This window comes from Aethalodelphis obliquidens, unplaced genomic scaffold (assembly GCF_003676395.1).
Source record: "Aethalodelphis obliquidens isolate GAN/ISIS:26980383/991018 unplaced genomic scaffold, ASM367639v1 scaffold11, whole genome shotgun sequence".
Lineage (NCBI taxonomy): Eukaryota > Metazoa > Chordata > Mammalia > Artiodactyla > Delphinidae > Aethalodelphis > Aethalodelphis obliquidens.
This window is the reverse complement of record NW_020837955.1, coordinates 33863211-33888237: the sequence shown is the minus strand read 5'-3', so window position 1 is coordinate 33888237 and position 25027 is coordinate 33863211. Positions and strand designations below refer to the sequence as shown.

Below are 25027 nucleotides of genomic sequence, written 5' to 3'. Positions count from 1 at the left end.
TTCCTGTTTGAGGAGATACTGCTTTGGGAAAGATCCCTGGTGTTCTCCTTACTTGCTGCAAGTAATAAATCCTTCCTCCTCCGGATTTTGCCTGGGTTGTGTCTTTTGGCTCCACACCCAACAAGAGGCGAACCTGGTTTTTCAGGTAACAGGCCTGGTGTTTGAAGAATACTCACTTAGAATCTACATTTTGTCACACTTACTGTAGGGCCACTGTATGATTTTTATCATGTTTGATGAATTTGCTTCAAAGTACCCTGCTCACCACTGAGAACTTGGCTTTACTAATCAACAGAAAACAAATTTTAGATATGTCCTAATTCTCCCAATTCTGGCAAAAGAAGCCAAAATGGAAGCCCATGCATCATCCTAAAGGTTTTGAGGACAACACAAACCTTGATGTGCCTGACCCACTCATCTTATTAACGGACTAAAATTGCATTAATAATTTTTTTTTTTTTTTTTGGCCACGCCATGCAGCATGCTACATGTTAGTTCTCCGACCAGGGATCACAACCTGCGCCCCTTGCATTGGGAGATCAGAGTCTTAACCACTGGACCGCCAGGGAAGTCCCTGCATTAATAATTAATTCCATTTCATCTAGAAGCCACAAGGCTACACCTCTGGCTGAAATAGGAAAGGGATTCTTTTACAGAAACAGTAATCCACAGGTTCACAAAAAGTAGCAAATATGGAAATATCTATCTTCCCACCTGGATTAGACCTTTTTAGGTTGGGGCGACAAATAGAAATAAAGTGTCGCTTTCCCAAGCATGCAGCTACTTAGAAGCTTTAACAGGAATTAGCCCCGTATGAATTGGGTCAAGGGACCCGACCACAGGGACGTTTACACGCGGAGGATCCCCAGAAGGCGAGGAGAATGCAGCTTTTCCCCGCCGCGTCTCCGGCCGGGCCCCGCCCCCGCCTACCTAGACCCCGCCCCTGTCCCCGCCCTCCCTGTAGACCCCGCCTCCTCTGCTTCTCCGTCTGCCCCGTGGGTGCCGTGCACCCTGAAGATGGCGGCCGTGGCGGGAAGGTTGCTCCGGACTTCGGTGAGTGGCTGGCGGCGGGGCACAGGCGCGGAGACACTGTGGTGGCTCCGAGAACGTGCTTCCCAGATGGGATCCCGCTCCCCTGCGGCCTTGGGGTCTTTCACCCTTCTTGGAGTATATCGGAGGGTAACGGACCAGAGGCCTCCTCCTCTACGGAAGGCTCCCTGCGCCTGCGCAGAGCCGCCCTTCCCCCCACCCACCCTTCTTGTGGTCCCCTGCCCAAATCCCTTTCGCTCCAGGTCGTGGGTCCCCGGTCCCCTCTCTACCTAAGCAGCTGGCTCTCGATGCAGGCGACCTGGCCCCTGGTCCCGGTTCTGTAACCGACTCTGTGACCTTGGACAAGTGACTTCTCCTTTCCGAACCTCAGTTAACTTTCCTCACCTTAACAAAGAAAGAATGATGTTTCCGTGAGCAGCCACTTAAATGCTGGATGAAAACCAAAATGCCAAAGTAACCAAAATGCTTACGTGCAAAAGGCGCTTTTCTCCTCCCCACCCAGGGCGGTCCTAGGGCCGTTTTCTCCAGGCAAAGCCTAGTACCCTCTTGCTACCCGCCCTCCCTTTCTCGTGGTGGGGTTCAGCGCAGCCTCTTTCTTCTTCCTGAGTCATGCTGGACCCTGAAATTGAGCAAACGTTTCCCTTGAGCCCTGTCCAAACTTTCCCGGAGGCTGAACTTTGCTCTGCTTGTTTGCTTCTCTGTGGAGCTGGAAGGCCCTTGTCTTTTCTAGGGAAAACCTTGACCATAGTAGAACATGCTCAGCAGATCTGCTGGTAAAGGGCTTAATACACAGGGCCTGGCCAAGTTTCCCGGCTTCTGAATCCTCTGGGTTGCTCTCAAAAGCATGGAGTCTTTATGTTCTTATAATTCTCTGCCTTGCAGTCTTTTTTTTCCATTCATTAATTTATATATATTTTTAAATAAAAATTATATACTTGAGGTGTGCATCATGATTTGATATACGTAATGAAATGATTACTGCAGCCAAACCAATTGACATATCCCTTCACATAGTTACTTCTCTGTGTGTGATGAGTATACCTGAAATCTACTCTTAACATATTGCCAGCTTCAATACAGTATTATTAAGTATAGTCAGTATGCTTGTACTTTAGATCTCAAGACTTATCCTACATAACTGCAACTTTGTACCCTTTGACCAACATCTCCCTTTCCTCCTCCCCAACCCCCTTTACAATCTTGAAGGATAAGGAAGCAGAAGGGAATTTTAAGAACATGGAGACTCAATCCATGCTCTTAGAGTTTGGAGTTTGGTATTTTTGTTCGCAGGAATAAGGACAGCCGAGGCCACTACTGGCCTGATGCCCTCTCAGCTGGGATTCAGCCACCATTCTGGGAATACTTCCTAATTTAAAGTGTTTCTCTTTTTAGCTTGTCCGACAAGTGAGTGCCATTCCTTGGGGCATTTCTGCCTCTGCAGCCCTTAGGCCTGCTGCTTCTCGAAGAACGTGCTTGACAAATGCACTGTGGTCTGGCTCTGCTCAAGCAAAATTCGCCTTTAGCACCAGTAAGTGTTGTTATGCTTTGGTTTGAACCAGAAAATGGCAACATGTGTCATCTCTGTACAGGGGCTCTGAACCCTGGCAGTGTATTAGACTCCCCTGGGGAGCTTTTGCAAACATACCACTGCCCCAGTCCCACCCCAAACAAAATGAGTCAGTCTCTGGGGTGAGACCAGAACATCAGTATTTTTCAAAAGCTCACCAAGTGATTTTGGTGTGCAGCCAAGGGCTGAGAATCACTGAGGCAATCTGCCCTTGTGTCGCATTTCCTTGTTGGTTCCAGAGGTTTTAATCCCGTGTTGGGGAACTTGAAGTGGGGTGAGAACACTCAGAGGCCTCTGGGCCTGCTGTGTGTGAAGGGGTGTGAGCTGACTGGGGACTGACAGTGCAGCTCCTCTAAAGGCATTTGGATTCAAACTTGTGGGCGGGCTCCACTTGGCCATGTTAGGCCAGTCGAATGGACTGCTCCGTGATCTGAGTGACACACAGCTATTTCTTGAGATTTACACTCCATTATCTAGAATCTGAGGTTTGCTAAGTACAGCCTCAGATATCTGGAAATGCCTCCTTTAGATCTGTCGCACCTTTTAAAAAGAGTGTATTTAACATGTAATGGTTTCGGGGGATATACTTTAGCAAACCCTCTGTGGGTGAAATGTTCTGAAAAATTTTACAATTTTACTTCCCCAGAGCTTTAAGAAATTTCTGGTAGCGATTTGATGCCACAGGTTTAAACCTTTCCTTGTCACCTGTCCCAAACCCCCCTCCCAACAGCTCCTCCTGTTTCTGAAGCAGGCATCTTGACCCTTGGCCTCCTTTGTCCCGCCTTCCCAGGTAGAAGCGTGTCCTCTCCAATTCTGACACAGCTCTTAAATCCTTTCCTTTCTTTCTGTTCCTTCTGCCGTACCCTTTCCCTCCACACCTCTCACTTAGATGCCTGCAGTCACCTCCTAACATCAGGCTCCCCCCTCCCTGTTCCTCTTACTGTCCCCTGCAGACTGATCTTCCTGAGAACAGCCAACGCATCATCTTTTAAGAACAGATTCATCGGCCTGATATATAAGGGCCCTTGCAGCATGGCCTTCACCAGCCTTGCTTTGTCTCCCACACGTCTTCCCTCCATGCACACCTGCTCTCTATATCAAGCTCTGCCACGGGCTGTTCCCCACACCTGCCCTGTTCTTTTGTGCCATCAGCCCTGGTCTTGGCAAAATCCGAACCATACTTAGAATCCACCTCGAGGGTCATGTTGTCCTTAATTCTATGTTCATTCCATCCCTACTATCTCCTGTCATTTTAGTTTCCACAGCACTTTGAATTTGTGTACAGTCTAGAACTATGAAAAGAGAAAAAATTACCTAAGATGTACAATTGAACTGAACTTTTAATTACACTATTAATTAATTACTGTGAGAGGATTAAATAAAACCAAATAAGTGCTTGGCTTAACCATGAACTATATACGTGTGTGCTATGTTTTGTTTTCAGGTTCCTCATGCCATGCCCCTGCCGTCACCCAGCATGCGCCCGATTTTAAGGGTACAGCTGTTGTCAATGGAGAGTTCAAAGAAATAAGCCTTGATGACTTTAAGGGGAAATATTTAGTGCTCTTCTTCTATCCTTTGGATTTGTAAGTGTATTTTCTGTGATGCTTTAATGTCATCCTGAGAGCAAGCAGAGATCCCCGCCCCGCTGCTGACATTGCCTGTCTCTAGTTACTCTTGTCAAGGGGAAGGTTGCTGCTGACCCTTTGTCACTGATGGTCTTGTTGATACAGTTTCCATCTGTAGCTAATTTACAAGTGATAAATATAGGGGGTGAAGTGGCATTCCTCTTAATGGGGCAGGGGTTTAATGTACGGACTCTGGAGTAGTGGTTCCTGTAAGCCAGTCTGTGAGGAAGTTTTCACTGGTTCGGGGGGAAAATGAGAAAAGTAAGGATAAAATGAATTTTCTCATGAAGCTACTTTATTTAGATAAAATTTTGTCTTCTTGGAATATGCCTCCCCTACCCCCATTTTTTTTAATATGATTCTTAAATAGAAAGGTGATAAATCTTTTTTTTTAAATTGGAGTATCATTGTGACCAGGAGTCCAGTGAGGATGGTTAACCATTTTGCCTTTCTCACCTTTAAGCAAACTGAACTAGTTTTTTTTAAATTAATCATTTATTTATTTTATTTTTGGCTGCGTTGGATCTTCATTGCTGCGCGCGGGCTTTCTCTGGTTGCGGCGAGTGGGCTCCTCACTGCGGTGGCTTCTCTTGTTGTGGAGCACGGGCTTTAGGCTCGCGGGCTTCAGCAGTTGCAGCACGCAGACTCAGTAGTTGTGGCTCATGGGCTCTAGAGCACAGGCTCAGTAGTTGTGGCACATGGGCTTAGTTGCTCTGTGGCATGTGGGATCTTCCTGGCCCAGGGCTCGAACCCGTGTCCCCTGTATTGGCAGGCGGATTCTTAACCACTGTGCCACCAGGGAAGTCCCTGAACTAGTTTTTAGACACCTATTGTTCAGATTTTAAAGCCTTGTTTTTCAATTCTCTGATGAAAATTTCTACCCTTTTTTCCTAGCACCTTTGTGTGTCCTACAGAAATTATTGCTTTCAGTGACAAAGCCAATGAATTTCACGATGTGAACTGTGAAGTCGTTGCAGTGTCAGTGGATTCCCACTTCACCCACCTGGCCTGGATAAACACACCAAGGAAGGTATAAACATCATTCACGCTGTGTCTGCACTTGTGATCTTAAAAACTCAAATGATCCCATTAAAGACCAACGTAGAAGCTGTTAAAGCACGACTAGCCTGAAATGGGCTATTTGTCAGGCCTAACCTACTGGCAAATTCTGTTAAACTCTACCCACCCATATCTCCTTTAACATTGCATGTACTTACTCCCCACTACACTTGTATTTTCCAGAGTACAAACAGTAACAGAGAACAGACTCTGCAGGGCAGGGGAACAGTTGGGGTTCATTGCCTCCCCTCTCACGTGTACCCTGTAGGTCCCCGGGACCCTGCGAGCCATGTGGGACAGTGATTAAGTTTTCTGATTTCACTGCTGTCCACGGTCAGTATTCTTGCCTAGAAACTTGCTTGGGAGAATCAAAATTTCTAGCTATGCTGCCGGACTATCAATCAAATTATTCAAAGTATTCTTTTTTTTTTTTTAAACTGTTCCATTTTTATGCTTCAGAAATTAATCTTCAACCAAAAGGATACTGTAAGAATTAGAAAAAGAAAGGTCTGTAGTATCAGCTGGGTTTAAATCCTGCCTCTGCCCCTTTCTAGCTGTGACCTGGAGCAAGTTACTTAACCTTTGTGTGTCTCAGTTTCCTCATCTGTACAGTGGTGGTGATGATAGTAGCTACTCCAGGATGCTTAGAGGAGGAAGTGAGACAACAGAAAAAGCTTAGAGCAGCGCTCGGCCCATTGTTGGTGCTCGGTCACCGCTGTCCGTTGCCACCGTCAGTCAGACGTCGTGTTGCCGGGCCGAGGCTGCTGCGGGAGCCACAGTATAACAACCAGCCCTGTTTGCATTTTTATTAGAATGGCGGTTTGGGCCACATGCACATCGCACTCTTGTCAGATTTGACTAAACAGATTTCCCGAGACTACGGTGTGCTGTTAGAAGGTCCCGGCCTTGCACTACGGTAAGATCTGTTTCTTATGAACTTAAAATTGGTTTTCATGTTTAGCATCATCCTACTTCACAGGGGATTTATAGACACCTTGGTAGGGAATTTTTAGAACCCCAAATCCTTAATTTGTCTTTTAATAAGCACTGATGGATGCTTCCTGCAAGGGTTGGCAGTCTTTCAGAAATGGCTGAGACATGTGTGCCCCCTGCGTCACCCTGGGCCTGTTTCTGAAGAAGGATATCATGTCTTGATGGTCACACTGCTCCACTCTCCCTGTCTGGGAGCCACTCCTGGTGGTGAAGCCATCAGACTGTTTGGAGATGAGGGGGGGCGGGGGGGGGGGGGGGAGGTGGCCAGCAAGGGTAGGAGTCCGTTTTCTGGAATGGTTAGGATCTTGTGCAAGCACTGGAACCAGACTGGAGTTTGAATTTATTTAAACTCAGCTACTTAATAGCTGTATGACTTTGAGCAAGATATTTAACCTCTTTGAGTCCCATTTTTCCTGTAACTAAAATGAGAATGTACCTCCCAGGTTGGTTGTGAGGATTAAATAAGGTGAGGCAGCTACAGAGTTTTTGGCACAGGCTCTAGTGCCTGTCCCAGCCTGTCAGCCTTGCCGGGAGGGATGAGAACTTAGGCCTTAGAACTGGCGTCCTGATGGCTGCTGAATGAAGGAGGGATTGGGCAAAACCGTACCTCCAGGAAGGAAGCGAGAAGCCCTCTTGGATGCGCCTCCCGGTTTTGCTGGGGGCGGGCTTGAACCCGCTCACCTGCTTGCTCTTGTAGCTGACGTCTGGCCTGCTTGGGTCACACCTGCAATTTTAGCTCCAGGAGCCACCTTGGAGCTTGGGCCTTTTTGACTCCAAGGGGATTACGGTCTTCCTTTAATAAACTAAAGCCTAGCTTTGACCGAGGTGGCAAGGGAAGGAGAAGAGTGCTGGCATTTTCCTCCCAGGATCTCCTCCCCTGTAGAGTCGTGCTAATTTTGCAGTTACCTCCCTACTGGTTTCACTATCAGGATTGACAAAGGGAGAGGAGTGGAGTCTGACTTGTAAGATAAGGCTTTCTTTCTGGAGTCTGTGGGCCCTGATCCATCCTAGCCCTGTGTCTGCATCTAAACGGTGGACTCCACCTTGCCTGCACCCTGCAGGGGCATGCACCAGGACCCCTTAGCCTCAAAGCCTAGACCCCCAAAGGCCAGGCCCAGGGAGGGGGAACCACCTTTTTATCTTCTGAGTTTTCTCTAACTTGTCTTTTTCCTGAGTGATTAACACTTGGAATGCCACACCCTTTTAAAGATGGACTGTTAAAAACCTAGGAGTTTTATGACATCTGCATATGTCATAGTAACACCAGCACTCATATGGAAGATGAGCACAGACCCCAGGGTGGGTCACCTCATTACATTGCTGCCAAGTGACAAAGAGTGATGGGCTTGGACAATCTGACAATAAAAGTAATAACTAGAAGTGATTGAAACACATCAAATATATTTAAATCGATGATTTGAAGAGTTCCAGGGAACCAATTCATTATTTTGAAAACTATTAATAATGGAATAGTACTAAGCACTCATTCTGTCTTTCCTGTACCAACTGTACCTCAGGGTAACCAAAATAAATAAAAGTGATGGGCTTGGTTTTTCCTTTAGATTTCTGCTCTGCATAGCCTCAAGGCCAGTAAATTTTCCCATGGGATTTTTACCCCCTTTACGCAAGAATTCACTCATTTCATAAGTACTTACTGAATACAGATAAAGTACATCTCTGTCCCTTCCCAGTTGCCTGTGGTTTCTTGCCAAGACTTGATGCAGCAGCCCGAAGAATGCTTACTAGATCACTAATAAGAAGTCTTCGGTCTCTGTAGTTCAGTGACTTACAGATTCTTCGACATACAGGTCACATTTGTAAATGTGACCGTACTGCCTGTTTTCCATGGTGGCCTTGCCCAGTCCTGTCTTTGTTAAAGCATCTGTCATCAATAAGAGATGATAAGCTGTTTGTATAGCAAGGAAAACCCCATTTTTAAGCATATGATAGAGTTTATTAATAAGTGCTCTATCAAGGATAATTAAAGACAAAAAGGGGTAGAAGTTAGAGTCTTTCTAGCTCTGGTAATGTTGAAATACTGATGATGATAAATTCTGATGCAGAGGTCTCTTCATAATTGACCCCAACGGAATCATCAAGCATTTGAGCGTCAATGATCTCCCAGTGGGCCGAAGCGTGGAAGAGACCCTCCGCTTGGTGAAGGCATTCCAGTTTGTAGAAACCCATGGAGAAGTCTGCCCAGCCAACTGGACACCAGATTCTCCTACAGTAGGTTTATTTTCCAAAAGCAATGGGACCCCAGCAGAGGGTCCCAGGTCCTCACTGCCTCAAGGGCTGCTGGCCTGGAATATCCACGAAAGAAGCCAACCCTTGGAGCAAGGGTGTAGATGGTGTGCAAATGGGTGAAGCTGGTGCAGGTGGGGGTGGGACCAGGCACCAGGCGGGCTGTTAATGTAAGTTTCATCCAGGTATTTTTAAAGGAAACAGACCAATCTTTAAAAAGTTAAAGAAATTTAGATTAAAAATTGATGGCTTTCACCTCACTTTTGAGATCATAAAGTCACTTACCCGGTGAAATGTTTTTGTATTTTCAGATCAAGCCCCATCCAACTGCTTCCAAAGAATATTTTGAGAAGGTAAATCAGTAGACCATCCCACGTGCACCTGCAGCTTCCCACACCAGAAAAGAACCACAGCTGGAACTCACTTTTAGCATTTCAAAGATTATTATTTATAGAAGGCAAAAAAACAATTATGCTTGTATTCGTAAATATTACTCTAAATGTTTTGTTTTTGTAACATTGGCCAAGGCTTTTAAAATGTGGTTAGTTACTAATGTAAGGAGTCCTTTATTAGCAGTGTATGGATGGATGGCTAGTTGCTATAGAATGTGCAGTTCCCCTATTTCTTGGATCATGTCTTCAAAGGGAAAAGGAAACAACTCTTCTTTATCAGCCTTACTTGAACCTTTGTGTACACTAGCGTAGTGTGACAGGCATCAAAAGCTTCTGATCAAGGGTCCTGAAATTTTCTTCTTGAGTTTCTTTGTATTAAACTGAATTTTCTTTTAAGATCATAGTTTTAAGTTGTTAGCATCAATTGTCTAATTTAACACTTGCAGGACTTCCCTGGTGGTCCAGTGGTTAGTACTCTGTGCTCGCAATGCAGGGGACGTGGGTTCGATCCCTGGTCAGGGAACTAAGATCCCACATACCATGCAGTGTGGCCAGGAAAAAAAAACAAAACAAACACTTGCAATGAATGTGTATGTGATTGAAGCAGATGTGAATCATGTTTTTTAAAAAACCACCTACAGTGGCCAAGTGACTTAACTGACCATGCATGTTCCCCAGTCCTGAGATTTATACTTTATATAATTATTTTACTTATTTTGTTAGCTGACTTAGTGCCTACATACATTTCTAATATTTATTGGGCATAATTATAAAGGATAATTATTGAATCCAGGGATTGCATTTTGAATTTGAATCATTCATGCATTTGAATCATTGTAATTATTTTATTTCCTGAAGTGTTCAATGTAAAAAAATATAAAAATAAACATTTTAAAATACTTGCATTTTTTTTTAATACTTGCATTTTTAACACCATTAATTTATTGGTTCAGCTTATGCTGTGGGACTCTAGTTTTCCTTCTCTGATTATATCAACAAACATTTATTGAACATTGAACTCAGTGGCTACAAAGATGAATAAGATGCTGGCTCCACATCCAAGGAACTCAGTTTAGGGGGCGAAAGAAACATGGAAGCATTTGTTCATTTTAATAAATCCTGGAGTTCCTACCATATGCTGTGTAGTATTTTGGAGGCAAGAGAGTGAACAGAAAAGACACACCCCTTCCTTTATGCACTTAAATTCTAGAGGGAATAAACATAATAAAAATACATAGGGGGACTTCCCTGGCGGTCCAGTGGTTAAGACTCCACGCTTCCACTGCAGAGGGCACGGGTTCAGTCCCTGGCGGGGGAAACTAACATCCCACATGTCTTGTGGCATGGCCAACAAAAAAATACATAGGATGTTTGGAAGGGCAATAAAGTGAAGCAAGGGACTAGAGCAGAGTGTTGCAGGTGTGTTCTAAAAGGGTTTCAGGGAGTCAGTCTCTCCAGGTCTGTTTTCTCATCTGTAAAATGAGGACTGTAATTGTACCTATCTTAGGGTTTTGATGATCAAATGAGATAAAACATGTAGGTGAGGGAGTAAGGAGGATAAGAAGGTTCTAGGCAAAGGGCATGGCAGGTGCAAAGGACCTGAGGCAAGGGTGGACTTGGGGTGGGTGAAGAATTGAAGGGCCATGTGACCAGAGCTGTGAAGGAGAAGCATGGTAATGGGGAGCCCAGAGTGCTTTATGGGCAAGCTAAGGACTTTGGATTCTATTCTGAGATGGGAAATGTCAGGAATGTTCTTGAGTTACATCAACTTGTTCTAAGAGGATCACTCTGGCTCCTTTGTTAAGGCTAGACAGTCCAGAGAGGGAAGCAGGTCAGGTGGGCTGGATCTGTGACATACTTGCAGGGAGAGCCAGTAGGATAATACAGGTGTGCTAAACTGTGGTACAATAGTTACATTCCTGGGGCATAGAACACTGGGGAACAGTGAGGAGGGGGCACCTTACCCAGCTATGGGCATCAAGGAAGTCTTCCTGGAGGACAAGATGAAGTCTTGAAGCCTATGGAAAAGTGAGCCAAGTGAGCTGAGCAGAAGTGGGAGCTGAGAGGCTACGTGGGCCTCTGATAAACTGGTTTCATGTTCCCAGAGGGGAAGGCAAAGCAAGGGAGGGCAAAGGCCAGCTGCCTGTAAGTGGCCCAGACTGAGCCAGCACTGTTAGGGCTTTTACATGTTTTATCTCATTGGATCCACAACAAAAACAAAATAGGTACAATTACTGTCATCATTTTACAGATGAGAAGGTAGATTTGGAGATATTGATTTGACCAGGGTCGCACAACCAAGTAGTGGACGGTGCTGGGTCCCCAGCCCGGGACTCCTGAGGAGCCCCCTGGACACCCTAAACATCCACACGTCTTCCACAAACACACACAACCCCCCCCCCCCCCCCCCACCCCCCCAGTGCTGGGGGATGGGGTGGAAGGCGGAAAGAAGGCACGTTTTTCTCTGCAGATGGTCCCTACCTGATCTGGTATCCAACAGAAGGAGCTGGATTTGCCCCGGCGCTGGGGAAAAACCCTCGGGCAGAGAGAGAGATAGTGCACTGAAATCAGGGCCAGCTTCACGGGCTGGCGGCAGGGCCCGACACTTAACTTAGAGGGGCCCCGGGGTTTCGGTTTAACGCTCTGATATCGACTTTTGAAAATTCGCAGTCTTTTTTTAATAAGGGGCGCCACGTTTTCACTTTTCACTGGGCCACGCAAATTATTTAGCGAGTCCTGACTACCCCTGATCCCGTGTACGCTGGACTTTAGGTGCAATTGAAGGGATTTTCGAGGGTGATATCCAAAAGCCTGTGCTGGGGTTGGGGGGCGGGGGGCGGTAGTTGGACGCTGCAGGAGCGCAGGGCGAGGCTGTGGAAGGCGCCACACGCCACCTGATCGGGTCTTCGCGGTAGGTACCGTGATCCGGGGGTTCCATAGGTGATCCCTCTAGGCCTGGAGGCGACCAGGCTACCCGAAAGGGCGGAGCAAGGGTGGGAGGCCTTGACCTGTGGGATGGGTGAGCTCACGGCAACAGCAGACGCGCGGGGCCCGGGACGCCGGAACAGCAGGCGCGTGATGCCGAGGAGCGGCGGGCGCGCGGCCCCGGGAGCGGGGAAAGGGGACGCGCGCGCGCCCGGGGCGGGGCTCGCCGCCCGGCTCCTCCTCCGCGCTGGGCCAAGCGGCCGCGGCCTTTCCCGGCAGCTCGTAGGTCTCAGAAAGAGGAGCAGCTGGAGGAAGAAGCGCGGGGGCTGGGCGGCTCCTAGGGTGCAGCAGCGCCGCAGCCTGCATGGAGCCCAACGTGCGCTTCTGGATCACCGAACGCCAAGTACGGCCCGGGCCTGGCGCGTCTGGGGACGGGGAGGGCGTGGGCCGCGCGGCGTGGAGTCGCCGCTGGCCGCGGTGACCTTGGGCAGGCCACGTGGTCGCAGCACCCGCCTTCCCATTTCAGACCCCGGGAGGGGACGAAGGAAACCCAAGCGTGCCGGATGCCGACGGCCATGGCTGTTACCGTGCGTGGCCTCTGCCCCAGGCCTCGCAAGCGAGGGTCGCACAGTATCCCCCTGCAGATCGCACGAACTGAGGAGTCACTCCCCACCACTCAGGGGTCTGCCTTCCGCTGCCTAAGCTGTTGCTGGGCATCAGGTTGGAGAGGAACAGGTCCTCCCAGGAGGCCCCAGCTTCCCCGAGTCTGTAGGCTCAGCCACCGGACAGTGAGACTCGGGGCAGCGGGAAGCCGCCATGGCCGGAAAGTAACCTGGGCCCCATCTCAGAGTGGGGCTGGGCGGCGCTGTCCAGTAGAAATAGGATGGGAGATGCATAGGTAATTCCAAATTTTCTAGTAGCCACATTAAAAAAGTGGCTTTTAAAATTTAAATTTTAATAATATATTGCATTTAGCCCAACAGATATTAACATTTCAACATGTCGTCGATATAGAAAATTATGAATGAGGTATTTTACCTCCTTTTCTGTAGGAAGTCTTCGAAATCCTGTGTATGTTTTTACACATACAGCACATCTCAATTTGGCCTGGCCACGTGTGGCTAATTGGACAGTACAGTTCTAGAGTGTTCTCTTTCAGCCTTTACCTAAAGTAGAGCCTAGCCTGGTTCTCTTAGGTGGGGATGTTGAGGAAGGACAGGGTACTCAAGGTGTCCTGGCAGAGCCAGGCCTCAAAGCTGAAACCACTGCAAAATTTGGGGACTTTTAGGAGCAAACCATGCCTGCTTTCTCCATATGTGAACTGCCTTTCTTGAGCCTTCACTGGGGTGTCTGGTTCTTTATGACTAGAGTTAAGCCTTATAACCACTGCAGGAGGGTGAAGAAACAGATTCTGAGACCTTTCTAGGTAGTGCTTCAAGGTCATATGTGGGGTGTCAGCATAGGCCCATTTGACCCCAAAGTCTGGGCTTTTAACCCTCAAGAGCACTTTGATATTGGAGTGGTTAAGAGCACAGGCCATTGGGTCATTTCCTGGTTGGGTTTCCTTGAATCCATTCGTGAGTCCTTGGAAGCCTCAGTTGCCTCACCTGTAAGATGGGGTTGTTGTGAGGATTCCAGGAGATGCTGCAAGAGGAAGGCCCTATTAGGTTCTCAAAAATAATGTCGACTGCTCTTATTACCATGTATCTTGGTTTTTCTGCTGCCATTAACCTCTCTGGTGCTCTTGCCCCTCTTAAGTCTTTTATTCAACGATTTCTTCAGTGGACAGAATTATTGGATCCTACAAATTTGGTCGTTTCAATTGTAAGTATTTTCTTGTTTTCAGAGATAGTGAATTTCACATTTTATTCTGAAACGTGAAGACTGTGTGTCCCTTTTGAAAGCAGCTGAGATAACAGAATCCATATATATTATCATGTTTTTATTCCTTGCGAATGAGCTTGTTGGATTGGAAGGGTGGTACATAAAAGCGGACGTCTATTCAACAGGTAGTAACAAAGGGGATCCAGACAAACCTCCCTGGTAATGGAGGACAGACCGGCAAAGCTAGTTGCAGACCTTGACCTAGGGTTCTAAGGGCAAAAGGTATAGCGAGGAATTGGGGGAGGTTGTTTAGAGAAGGCAGGGAGGGAGGGAGGGCGGGCCAGGGAGGAAATGTCAGGAAGAGCGGACTGTAAGCAAAATGGGGGAGGGGGGGCCAGGTGGGCCAGGTCACCCAGTTACTAGGGTTTTGTTTTCCTTTTTTTCTGCTGCGCTGCACAGCATGTGGGGTCTTAGTTCCCTGACCAGGGATCGAACCCGTGTCCCCTGCAGTGGAAGCGTGGAGTCTTAGCCACTGGACTGTCACGGAAGTCCTACTGGGGCTTTTATTTTAATTCAGGTGAACCAGGCACTTCTTGAAGGTCCTTGTGTGTCATTCAGACGAGGGGGGTTTGTACCCAGCCAGGTGGTGAGTAACCAGAAGGGACCAGACTGAGAGCAGTTCCGGGGATGGATGGCTCAGCTGTCCAAGTAAAAGATGAGAGTTTGAACCAGCTGTGGCTGAGGGATGAGGAGGAGGAGAGACCCTGTCACCAGCAATGACCCTCGGGGCCAGATCCACAGGGATGCTCCTGTCCTTGTGCTCAAATGTTCCATATAGTCTTGTTTACAATAGAGAAAAACAAGAAACAAGTTGAATGCCCATCGGTAGGGAAATAGAGAAATATAATGTAATATATTCATGCAGTGGAATACTGATTAGCTGTTAAAAATGATGATCTGGTGATCGACCTGTGATATGAAGTGGAAACATATGATATGTGTGATGTTAAATGGAAAAGCATGGTATCCATGATGTTTTGTAAAGAAAGCAAGATGCATATAGTACAGCATTTATGCAAATTACAACATAAAAAACCAAAACTACATATTTGTTTTATGGATACATGTATTCATGTACGTACAAATATAAACAATGGACTGGAAGTTTATACCTTGAATTCATAATAGTGGTCGCCTCTGATAGAATGGAGGGGAAATTGAGACTGGGGGCGATGGATCTTTTGGGGGAAAAAATTAGAAACAAATATAACCAAATGTTCACAGTTGTTAATTCTGGGTGAAGGGATTGTATGTAATCATTTTTTAAATTTCCTTGTTTAATTTTTTTTCTCAGATTAAGTAAAAAAGAAGAGAGAAAATAAGACTGAACTGATTAGATGTGGGTATGAGAGAGAGAGAAGGGACTTCCAGGTTTCTGACCTGTGTAGCCAGGAGGATGGTGACAGTCAGAGAGGAACTGGTGGAGGAGGTGGGGCAGGTGGCAGCAGCAGTGGGGTAAGCCGCTGGAGCTGTCTGAGAAGCAGGGTGGGGGACTTCCCTGGTGGTCCAGTGGTTAAGGAGCTTCCAGTGCAGGGGGTACGGGTTCAGTCCCTGGTTGGGGAACTAAGATCCCACGTGCCGCGAGGTGTGGCCAAAAAATAAATAAATAAAAATTAAAAAAAAAAAGCTGGGTGGTCTGAATCTGAATGACACACAGGACTATCTAATGGAAACTCAGGGAGTACAGAGCCTTAGCTCCACGTTGCTTTAAAATTAAAATCAGGTGTGAGTGAACATGTGCTTCTTAAATCTGTGGATAAATCGGAACGGTGTTGAGATCATTGCTTGATTTCCTTATCTCCGATTATAGGAAAAAATAGAAAAATCAAGGCAGCTATTGTTAACACACGAAGATGCATCCGGAAGTGACCTGGAGGACAAAAGGGTATGGCTCTTATTCCCAGGTGTGCCTGGCTCAAGGCTGAGTGGGGTTGCCTTTAGGGGATTTTACTTGCATGGTCTGAAATCAGGTGGGATTTTGCCATTGTAAACACTGCCCAGTTGGGTTAGCTTTTTAAATGTAGGTAGGATTCCTTCTCGTAAACCAGATTAATATTAGTTACTAGTGTTAGGAACTGGTATTAAGAAAAGGCATAGGGTTCCTCCTGTGCGACAGATATTTGCAGTTGCAATATCTGTTGTGAGGATTCTCTGTAGCTGATTCCTGGAGCCCCATGGCAAATTCCAGAATTCAGGCAGGCCTCCAGAGTCAGAACCTACTTCCTACTAGAGGCAGCGAGGTTATAGTCCTGCCCAAAGACTCAAACCAAGTGTTTGTTATCTACCTTGCAGTGTACGGGGCTTTCCGGAGGCCACAGACATCAGTCCCTCAAGGCAGCCTGCGGAAAGCGCACACTTTTTTTTTTTTTTTGCGGTACGGGGGCCTCTCACCGTTGTGGCCTCTCCCGTTGCAGAGCACAGGCTCCGGACGCGCAGGCTCAGCGGCCATGGCTCACGGGCCCAGCCGCTCCGCGGCATGTGGGATCCTCCCAGACCGGAGCACGAACCCGTGTCCCATGCATCGGCAGGCAGACATCTCAACCACTGCGCCACCAGGGAAGCCCAAGCTCACACATTTAACTTGGTTTTTCTGAGAACTTGTTGGGGCCTCTGAGCTCGCAGCCTGGCTCTGTTAAAAGTGACTTGGCTAATGGCGTGGTCTGCACACAGTTCACTCTGCTCTGAGCCAGGGGAGGCTCGCCGCGCTCAGGGACTCGCCCGAGGGACGAGTTAGGTGTTGGCCTCTCCTCGGTTAGAGACTTGGGGCTTTTTAATGCTTTGGTCATTTTCATGTGGATCTTCTCTTTGCTTCCTGTCAGTTCATTCGTTTGATTCATTTGATTCACTTGTTTCGATTTGTTCAGTCCGTGTGGTAGAGAGCAGTTTGCCCTCCAGCCTGTGAAAGGTGGAGCAAACATGGCACCAGAAATGAGACTGTAGAGGAGATTGGCTGCTAAGCCACCTTTAAAAGCGATTGCTTGGTTTTTCTCTTTTTAGGTACAAGAAGCTTGGAAGAGAAGTCTCGTAAGTTTCTGCCCCGTCCTAATTTTTAGCCTAAGATAACAAACCAAACATCAGACTCACCTTTGTGTTCACCCTTCTGAAGTCAACAGTGCATCCTGACAGTAGCAAGCTGATCCCTGGTCCTTTTCGACCTGCAGGTGAGTTGATTCTCCTTTTCAGAGTGGTTTGTAACCTTTAGAAAACCTTGCCTCCCTCTAGTCAAGTGTTTGGTTCCCCTGGCAACCAGCCCCCTTCCTTAGGTGCTTTCCCAGGGTCACTGCATTGACATTATCTCAGGTGTGGTTGAAAGGGGCTTGTTATGAAGAATAAGAGACACTCCTTTCACCTTTATCGCCCTTCTCACTTAGGAAATTTCAAGGATTTTAGGCTGTGTGCCAGGAGCAGGGATGAAGAGCAAGTATATGTGTCTTATTCTAAGTCCCAGTGTCACAGATGTATTGAATTCATGTGGAAGGGCGAACAAGGACTTGGAATAAGGGACCACTTACCTTCATTGGGCAGGAGCCTGGTCAGATCTAGCTCTGCTGCACTGATTTAAAGTTCTGCCACGTGCACAGCTATTATTTTTATTAGGAACAAAACAGCATGTGTAAAAAATACCCTTTGACGTCCATGCCTTCATTCGGCCTGAGAAGAGGTTTTTGGGTGGGTGGTTTTCCACCCACTCTGCTGTCACTGACCCTCTTGTCTTTTTTGCCAGCTCTCCTGCCTTTCACGGCGCCCATGGTGAGTAAGCTGCCGCTCACCGCTCTGAAGCTGGGGGCTTAGGAAGATGTCCCCCCATCTCCTAAGCTCAGTGGCTGGTGTCCTCCAGCTCTGGACCTCTGTCCCGTGACTGCCTGATAGATGGTTAGGACACTGCACCTCCGACCCTTGTCCACTCCCCACCGCACTCCCACATCTCCCCCCCGGGCACCAGGGCCTCTTGAGGGTCCACAGTGTCATAGGTAATCCTTTCTCTGAACACCTAGCGTGCAAAGTGCTGTGGAGCAGACTGATGAGTTAAGATGTGCTCCCTGGCACAAGCCCATGTCACTGGCTGTCACCTTCTCCCCGCAAGCCCTCCCCTTCATTCAGGCCCTCCCCTGGAAACCGGAATCGCCCCCAGCGAGGCCGTCCACCTTGGCTCTCATGAGGTGCTCTCACCAAGTGACAGCACCCCTCTGCCCCTGCAGGTGCTGCTTCTTAGCTGCCCTGCTCAGTTGCCTGGAGATGGGGACCACTGTGAGGCACCCAGGGGCTCCCAGTGCCCGTGGGTGCCCATCCAACATCACCCGTCCACTGCCCACTAGCCCCCTGCATCGCACCTTCCTCTACTTTCCCTGCTCCTGGGGTCTCAGGTCTGCGTCTCCCTGGGCAAGTTCTTTGCTCCACAAGCCCTCCCTCCCCCCAGACACTCACAACTCTGCTTTATTTTCTTTTTTATTTATTTATTTAATTGGAGTATAGTTGATTTACAGTGTTTCAGGGTTACAGCAAAGTGATTCAGTTATATATATATACCTATTCTTTTTCAGATTCTTTTCCATTGTAGGTTATTACAGGACATAGAATCTAGTTTCCTGTGCTACACAGTAGGTCCTTGTTTATCTGTTTATTTTATAATATATATAGTAGTCTGTATCTGCTTTATTTTCTTTGCAGGTATTTTTGTCAATGCTGCCAGTAAAAAGTCTAAAGTCCATGATTTTACCTCAGGTAGCAACTCTTTCTATTTCATAATTATTGAATGTTTGTGCTTGAAACCAGAATGTGACATGTTAGCCTCTGTCTTCCTGCAGGTTTCCTTCTACACGTACAGTACAGTCTTCAACATTGTCAATGGAAATGCAAGTTATGTGAGTATTATGAGGCCCAGAGGGTATGCAATTTCATATTGTTTCTTTTGGCGATTTTGTGTGTTTAATTATCTTTCCTGGGTAAAACTCTGGTATTTGCTAAATATGAACTTTTGTTTTTCCCTAGGATCGTCGCCCCCATGAGAGTATCTTAGTAGGAGCAGGAGTGATTGCTTCGTCCACCTTTTTTGGAGTGTGTATTTTAGAAATCTGTCGAATCTCTTTTATTCCTCAGAATCAAAATTTTACGTTCTAACTTAATTTAGAAAGTGTGATTAAGACACAAAGAAGAAAATAAAAGTCGTCTGTAATCCTGTCGCCCCAAAATTGTGTGATTATGTTCCAGGTTTCTAGGCATGGGCTCAGTACTGTTATCTTTAAAAACAAATTCAGGGGACTTCCCTGGCGGGCCAGTGGTTAAGACTCTGCGCTTCCACTGCAGGAGCTGTGGGTTCGATTCCTGGTCAGGAAACTAAGATCCCACACGCAGCGCGGCACGGCCAAAAAAAAAAAAAATTTATTCATGTTTATAAACATGTTACACAAATTGTGTATTGCTTTAGATGTCAGGATACTAATAGGAGAAAATGTCGATTTCAGAGTCCAGTAAGCCTGGGTTCACATTTTGGCTCAAATTTTTAATGGCTTAGTGACTCTGGACAAGTTCTGTTACCTCTCTTGAGTCTCCAAGAGTTCCTCTGATGATCAGGGAGAACATGTCAGTGTTGCAGGAATTAAAACAAGAAATACACGGAGAGCACTTGGCAGGGGTCTGACCTGTAACAGTAAGTAAGTTGACACTAGCTCTCTGCTGGTCCCGTGCAGTAATGATTTTTCTCTCCTATTTTCTAGTTATTCCCTCGTTTGCTCCAAGTAAGATTTTCACTGAATAGCATTTTGAGCAGAAACGTCATTCCTGTCGTCATTCTCGGTAAGCAGGGAGCCTCCCTCCATCTTCGGGGATACCCAAGTCCCTGGGCCACACTGTAGCTGATGAGGGCCGCTGTTTGCATCTTGCCAGTGCCCCCAGGCCCAAATTAGGTCTTTGGTTTGAGAGGTGACACTTTCTCTGTAGATACTCCTTTAGTTGTCCAAGGGTGAACACAAACCTGGAAGCACAAATTACATTTGAAAGACCCTGTACAAGCCCTGTCCATGTATTATTTCATTTAATCTTGACAACAACTTAGGGGTAGGTAATGTTATTATTCCCATTTACAGATGAGGAGACTGAGTCAAGGGGAGGTTAGGGAAGTTTTATGGGGTTTCACAGGGAGAAAGTGGTGGTCTAGGGGATTCCAACCCAGTGGTCTGACTCCAAGGGAGTGACAGAGATATTAACCAATTGTTTTAAGTTTGCCAGCCTGCAAGTTCACTAGTTCACGCTCCACATTTGGGTTTGGGAATCATAGCAGCTTGAAGAGTTAGCAGAATTATGTCAGTGGTAAACTTTGGGAAATTATGTTACAGAAACTTGGTCAAACCAGCTTCAGTAGGGATTTCCGCAGTGGTCCGGTGGTTAAGACTGCGCTTCCACTGCAGGGGGCACAGGTTCGATCCCTGATCAGGTAACTAAGATCCCACTTTCCACGTGGCGTGGCTAAAGAAACATAAAAAAACAAAAAAACAGCTTCAGCAAAGCAGGTAGGCGTATTTCAAGGACCCCAGGGTTTCTCCGGGAATCCTGTCGGGGTGTCAGAACCTGGTGCTAGTTTGTGGTCAGGATCCAAGACTGAGAGCCCAGCAATTCTGACCCTACCCCACAGCCCAGAGGAGAGCTTGGCTGGCCCAGTAGCACCCGAGGATCAGGAAGCGCAACCATCAAAGAAACAGGCATGACACTTGAAAAGATGGTGCTTTATTGGACCGACACTTATCTCTCTGTTGTGTGTTTTCTTCTTTACATCCACAGCCCAACTCAGTGGAATGAATGTGGTTGCATCGAGAAGTTTGGAGCCCCTGCGAGGAATTGAGGTCATGGACAAGGACGGCAGTGTCATAGGCTACTCCAGAAAAGCTGGGACAAAGGTAGGGGGACACACGAGATGGAGCTGTAAGCCGCTTGCCTTTTGGGCAACGAATTGAATTGCCTGTTTGAGAGCTGGTAAAAAATTCATGTCTCCCTTCAACCTTTTGTTATCTGTCTTTTCTTACGATGCTGAGAGAGAGAATTTACATTTTGTACCCTGATGTTTATTTTTTAAATTTAAAAAAATTTTTAATCTGTTCTCTGCAGTAAGATCTTTTTCTTTTTATAAATTTATTTATTTTATTTATTTTTTATTTTTGGCTGTGTTGGGTCTTCGTTGCTGCGCGTGGACTTTCTCTAGTTGTGATGAGCGGGGGCTACTCTTCTCTGTGATGCACAGGCTTCTCATTGCGGTAGCTTCTCTTGTTGTGGAGCACGGGCTCTAGGTGCGTGGGCTTCAGTAGCTGTGGCACGAGGGCTCAGTAGTTGTGGCTTGCGGGCTCTAGAGCGCAGGCTCAGTAGTTGTGGCGTACAGGCTTAGTTGCTCCACGGCATGTGGGATCTTCCTGGACCAGGGCTCGAACCCGTGTCCCCTGCATTGGCAAGTGGATTCTTAACCACTGTGCAACTAGGGAAGCCCCACCCTGACGTTTAAAAGGTGATGCATTAGTCTGGGTTCTCCAGAGAAACAGAACCAATAGGATATCTGCCTATCTATCTATCACCTATCTATATATATAGTAAGACATTTATTTTAAATAATTGGCTTGTGCAGTTTTTGCACTGGGAATGTGTAGGGCAGGCCTGAAAGCTGGAAAGTCAGGAGCTGATGCTGTGGTCTTGAGGCAGAATTTCTTCTTTGGGAAACCTCAGATTTTGCTCTGAAGGCTTTCCAACTGATTGCATGAGGTCCATCCACCCTATGGAGGGTAATCAATCTCCTTTACTTAAAGTCAACTGATTGTAGATGTTAATCACATCTACAAAACACCCCCACAGCAACACCTCGGTTGTGTTTGATTAAATACCTGGGAACTACATCCCAGCCAAACTGACCCCTAAGATGGGTCACAGATGGACATCCACCAAACGTTTGGCCCCTGTCTGAAGGTGAGATCTTGTCCTCCAAGCTCAGCATCTGCCCTCCCAGCCTGCTCTGTACTCGGGGAAGTCAGTGGACATGTCTCTGGGTTTAAGAGAAGCCCTCCGTGTCCACCTCCCAGTGGATTTTCTTAGAGCCTTCATCTTTAAGGACCAGTCTGCTCTCAAGAATGGCCTGAGGAAATCCAATGCTCTGACCTAAAACTCCTCTAAAAGGCCTCCATTTCTAAGACTTCTTATTGTTAAATAGTTTACTCGTTTGCTCAATCCAACACAGTAGCTTCTGTCTGCATTCAGCTCAAAGAACCTGCAGTAGTCTATGGTTTCATTTGGGGTATAGACTTTAAAAAAAAAAAAAATACCTTTCAGGAAGTGAGATCTTTTTTGATCTCAGTGAAGTGACTTTAGCTGAAGAACTGTAACGTGAGGCAGTTGCTCACAAAGCAAAGAGAGTAGCTGGGCTTCTCACAGTGTCTGCGTTCAAGGGGGCTCCCTGAGCCAGCTGGACCTCCTTCCGCCCAGAATGCTGGTGGGAGAGGTGGTCAGATAAGATGGCCTCTCAGTTGATCAGTAACTACATCATTATTTGGCTCATGAAACATGTTACTCTAAATCCTGTCACCGATTTACAGAGCTGAATTGTAAACCACTGGATACGTGCTACAGTATTCCCACCAGCCCGTCTAATAGTAGGTCTGGAAATAGTGGCCGCCTTTCTACATGAGTTACAACAGGGACATCATAATTGCAAGTAACAGGAGAGAAATTGCTGCCAGAAATAAAATACCTTGTTTTGGAAATGAAGGTTCTATGTTTAAGAATCCACCCTAAAGGGTCCACCAGAGGGCAGACAGCAGAAGCAAGAAGAGCTACAGTTCTGCAGCCTGTGGACGGAAAACCACATTCACAGAAATATAGACAAAATGAAAAGGCAGAGGACTTGGTACAAGATGAAGGAGCAAGATAAAACCCCAGAAAAACAACTAAATGTAGTGGAGATAGGCAATCTTCCAGAAAACGAATTCAGAATAATGATAGTAAAGATGATCCAGGACCTCGGAAAAAGAATGGAGGCAAAGATGGAGAAGATGCAAGAAATGTTTAACAAAGACCTAGAAGAATTAAAGAACAAACACCTAGAAGAATTAGAGAACAAACAAGCAGAGATGAACAATACAATAACTGAAATGAAAACTACACTAGAAGGAATCAATAGCAGAATAACTGAGGCAGAAGAATGGATAAGTGACCTGGAAGACAGAATGGTGGAATTCACTGCTGCAGAACAGAATAAAGAAAAAAGAATGAAAAGAAATGAAGACAGCCTAAGAGACCTCGGGACAACATTAAACGCAACAACATTCACATTATAGAGGTCCCAGAAGGAGAAGAGAGAGAGAAAGGACCCGAGAAAGAGATTTGAAGAGATTATAGTTGAAAACTTCCCTAATATGGGAAAGGAAATAGCCACTCACGTCCAGGAACCGCAGAGAGTCCCAGGCAGGAGAAACCCAAGGAGAAACACACCGAGACACATAGTAATCAAATTGACAAAAATTAAAGAAAAATTATTGAAAGCAACAAGGGAAAAACGACAAATAACATACAGAGGAACTCCCATAAGGTTAACAGCTGATTTCTCAGCAGAAACTCTACAAGCCAGAAGGGAGTGGCGCAACATATTGAAAGTGATGAAAGGGAAGAACCTACAACCAAGATTACGCTGCCCGGCAAGGACCTCATTCAGACTCGACGGAGAAATCAAAAGCTTTACAGACAAGCAAAAGCTAAGACAATTCAGCACCACCAAACCAGCTCTACAACAAATGCTAAAGGAAATTCTCTAAGTAGGAAACACAAGAGAAGAAAAGGACCTACAAAAATAAACCCATAACAATTAAGAAAATGGTAATAGGAACATACATATCAATAATTACCTTCAGGGCTTCCCTGGTGGCGCAGTGGTTGAGAGTCCGCCTGCCGATGCAGGGGACATGGGTTCATGCCCCGGTCTGGGAAGATCCCACATGCCGTGGAGTGGCTGGGCCCGTGAGCCATGGCCACTGAGCCCGTGTGTCTGGAGCCTGTGCTCCGCAATGGGAGAGGCCACAACAGTGAGAGGCCCGCGTACTGCAAATAAATAAATAAATAAATAAATAAATAAATAATTACCTTCAATGTGAATGGATTAAGTGCTCCAACCAAAAGACACAGGCTCGCTGAATGAATACAAAAAAAAGAGACCCATCTATATGCTGTCTACAAGAGACCCACTTCAGACATAGGGACACATACAGACTGAAAGTGAGGGGATGGAAAAAGATATTCCATGCAAATGGAAATCAGTAGAAAGCTGGAGTAGCAATACTCATATCAGATAAAATAGACTTTAAAATAAAGACTGTTACAAGAGACAAGGAAGGACAGTACATAATGATCAAGGGATCAATCCAAGAAGAAGATATAACAATTATATATGCACCCAACATAGGAGCACCTCAATACGTAAGGCAACTGCTAACAGCTATAAAAGAGGAAATCAAGAGTAACACAATAATAGTGGGGGACTTTAACACCTCACTTACACCAGTGGACAGATCATTCAGACAGAAAATTAATGAGGAAACACAAGCTTTAAATGATACAATAGACCAGATAGATTTAATTGATATTTATAGGACATTCCATCCAAAAACAGCAGATTACACTTGCTTCTCAAGTGCACACGGAACATTCTCCAGGATAGGTCACATCCTGGATCACAAATCAAGCCTAGGTAAATTTAAGAAAATTAAAATCATATCAAGCATCTTTTCCGGCCACAATGCTATGAGATTAGAAATCAGTTACAGGCTACAAACAACAAATGCTGGAGAGGGTGTGGAGAAAAGGGAACCCTCTTGCACTGTTGGTGGGAATGTAAATTGATACACTATGGAGAACAGTATGGAGGGTCCTTAAAAAACTAAAAATTGAATTACCATATGATCCAGCAATCCCACTGCTGGGCATATACCCAGAGAATACCATAATTGAAAAAGACACATGCACCCCAGTGTTCATTGCAGCACTATTTACAATAGCCAGGACATGGAAGCAACCTAAATGCCCATCAAGAGATGAATGGATGAAGAAGATGTGGCATATGTATACAATGGAATATTACTCAGCCATAAAAAGGAACGAAATTGGGTCATTTGTAGAGACGTGGATGGACTTGGAGACTGTCACACAGAGTAAGTCAGAAAGAGAAAAACAAATATTGTATGTTAACGCATATATGTGGGATCTAGAAAAATGGTACAGGTGGACCAGTTTGCAGGGCAGAAATAGAGACACAGATGTAGAGCACA

The 25027-nt window shown here is 46.2% G+C and overlaps 2 protein-coding genes and 2 long non-coding RNA genes across 9 annotated transcripts in view; 2 read left to right on the top strand and 2 right to left on the bottom strand.

The window, feature by feature from the left end:
• The first annotated feature begins 965 nt into the window (after positions 1–965).
• Positions 966–9336, top strand: PRDX3 (peroxiredoxin 3). 2 transcript variants are annotated; one of them, XM_027112738.1, is made up of 7 exons: positions 966–1053; positions 2443–2578; positions 4062–4203; positions 5140–5275; positions 6117–6220; positions 8361–8526; positions 8853–9336. In XM_027112738.1, exons 1-7 carry the CDS (start codon positions 1018–1020, stop codon positions 8904–8906), a joined length of 774 nt encoding a protein of 257 aa, XP_026968539.1. In that variant the 5' UTR covers positions 966–1017; the 3' UTR covers positions 8907–9336. The 2 variants fall into 2 exon arrangements, with proteins under 2 accessions (XP_026968539.1, XP_026968540.1); XM_027112739.1 differs by lacking the exon at positions 8361–8526.
• On the bottom strand, positions 1319–1633 carry LOC113623464 (uncharacterized). The gene is made up of 2 exons (XR_003433941.1): positions 1521–1633; positions 1319–1434 (listed from the first exon to the last, which is right to left on the bottom strand). It is a non-coding gene; the product is annotated as an uncharacterized LOC113623464 (long non-coding RNA).
• Positions 9337–10892: 1556 nt separating the features above from the next.
• Positions 10893–12060, bottom strand: LOC113623463 (uncharacterized). 2 transcript variants are annotated; one of them, XR_003433940.1, is made up of 3 exons: positions 11853–12060; positions 11415–11469; positions 10893–10951 (listed from the first exon to the last, which is right to left on the bottom strand). It is a non-coding gene; the product is annotated as an uncharacterized LOC113623463 (long non-coding RNA). The 2 variants fall into 2 exon arrangements; XR_003433939.1 differs by having other exon boundaries at positions 11415–12060.
• Positions 12061–12113: 53 nt separating this feature from the next.
• The window catches only part of SFXN4 (sideroflexin 4), a 21349-nt gene continuing 8435 nt past the window's right edge, over positions 12114–25027 (top strand). The window contains exons 1-11 of one of the 4 annotated variants that reach the window (XM_027112736.1): positions 12114–12261; positions 13617–13682; positions 15553–15627; positions 16740–16766; positions 16849–16903; positions 17467–17492; positions 18411–18464; positions 18548–18604; positions 18732–18797; positions 19457–19535; positions 20517–20632. In XM_027112736.1, coding sequence (XP_026968537.1) covers positions 12223–12261; positions 13617–13682; positions 15553–15627; positions 16740–16766; positions 16849–16903; positions 17467–17492; positions 18411–18464; positions 18548–18604; positions 18732–18797; positions 19457–19535; positions 20517–20632 — 660 coding nt within the window. In that variant the 5' untranslated portion in view covers positions 12114–12222. The other 3 variants (XM_027112737.1, XM_027112733.1, XM_027112735.1) reach the window with 3 other exon arrangements.

Coding starts and splice junctions, on each gene's coding strand:
- PRDX3 (XM_027112738.1), top strand. CDS start 1,018: ATGGCGGCCGTGGCGGGAAGGTTGCTCCGGACTTCG. Junction 4,204..5,139: donor TTCTTCTATCCTTTGGATTT/GTAAGTGTATTT, acceptor CTTTTTTCCTAG/CACCTTTGTGTGTCCTACAG. Junction 5,276..6,116: donor GGATAAACACACCAAGGAAG/GTATAAACATCA, acceptor CATTTTTATTAG/AATGGCGGTTTGGGCCACAT.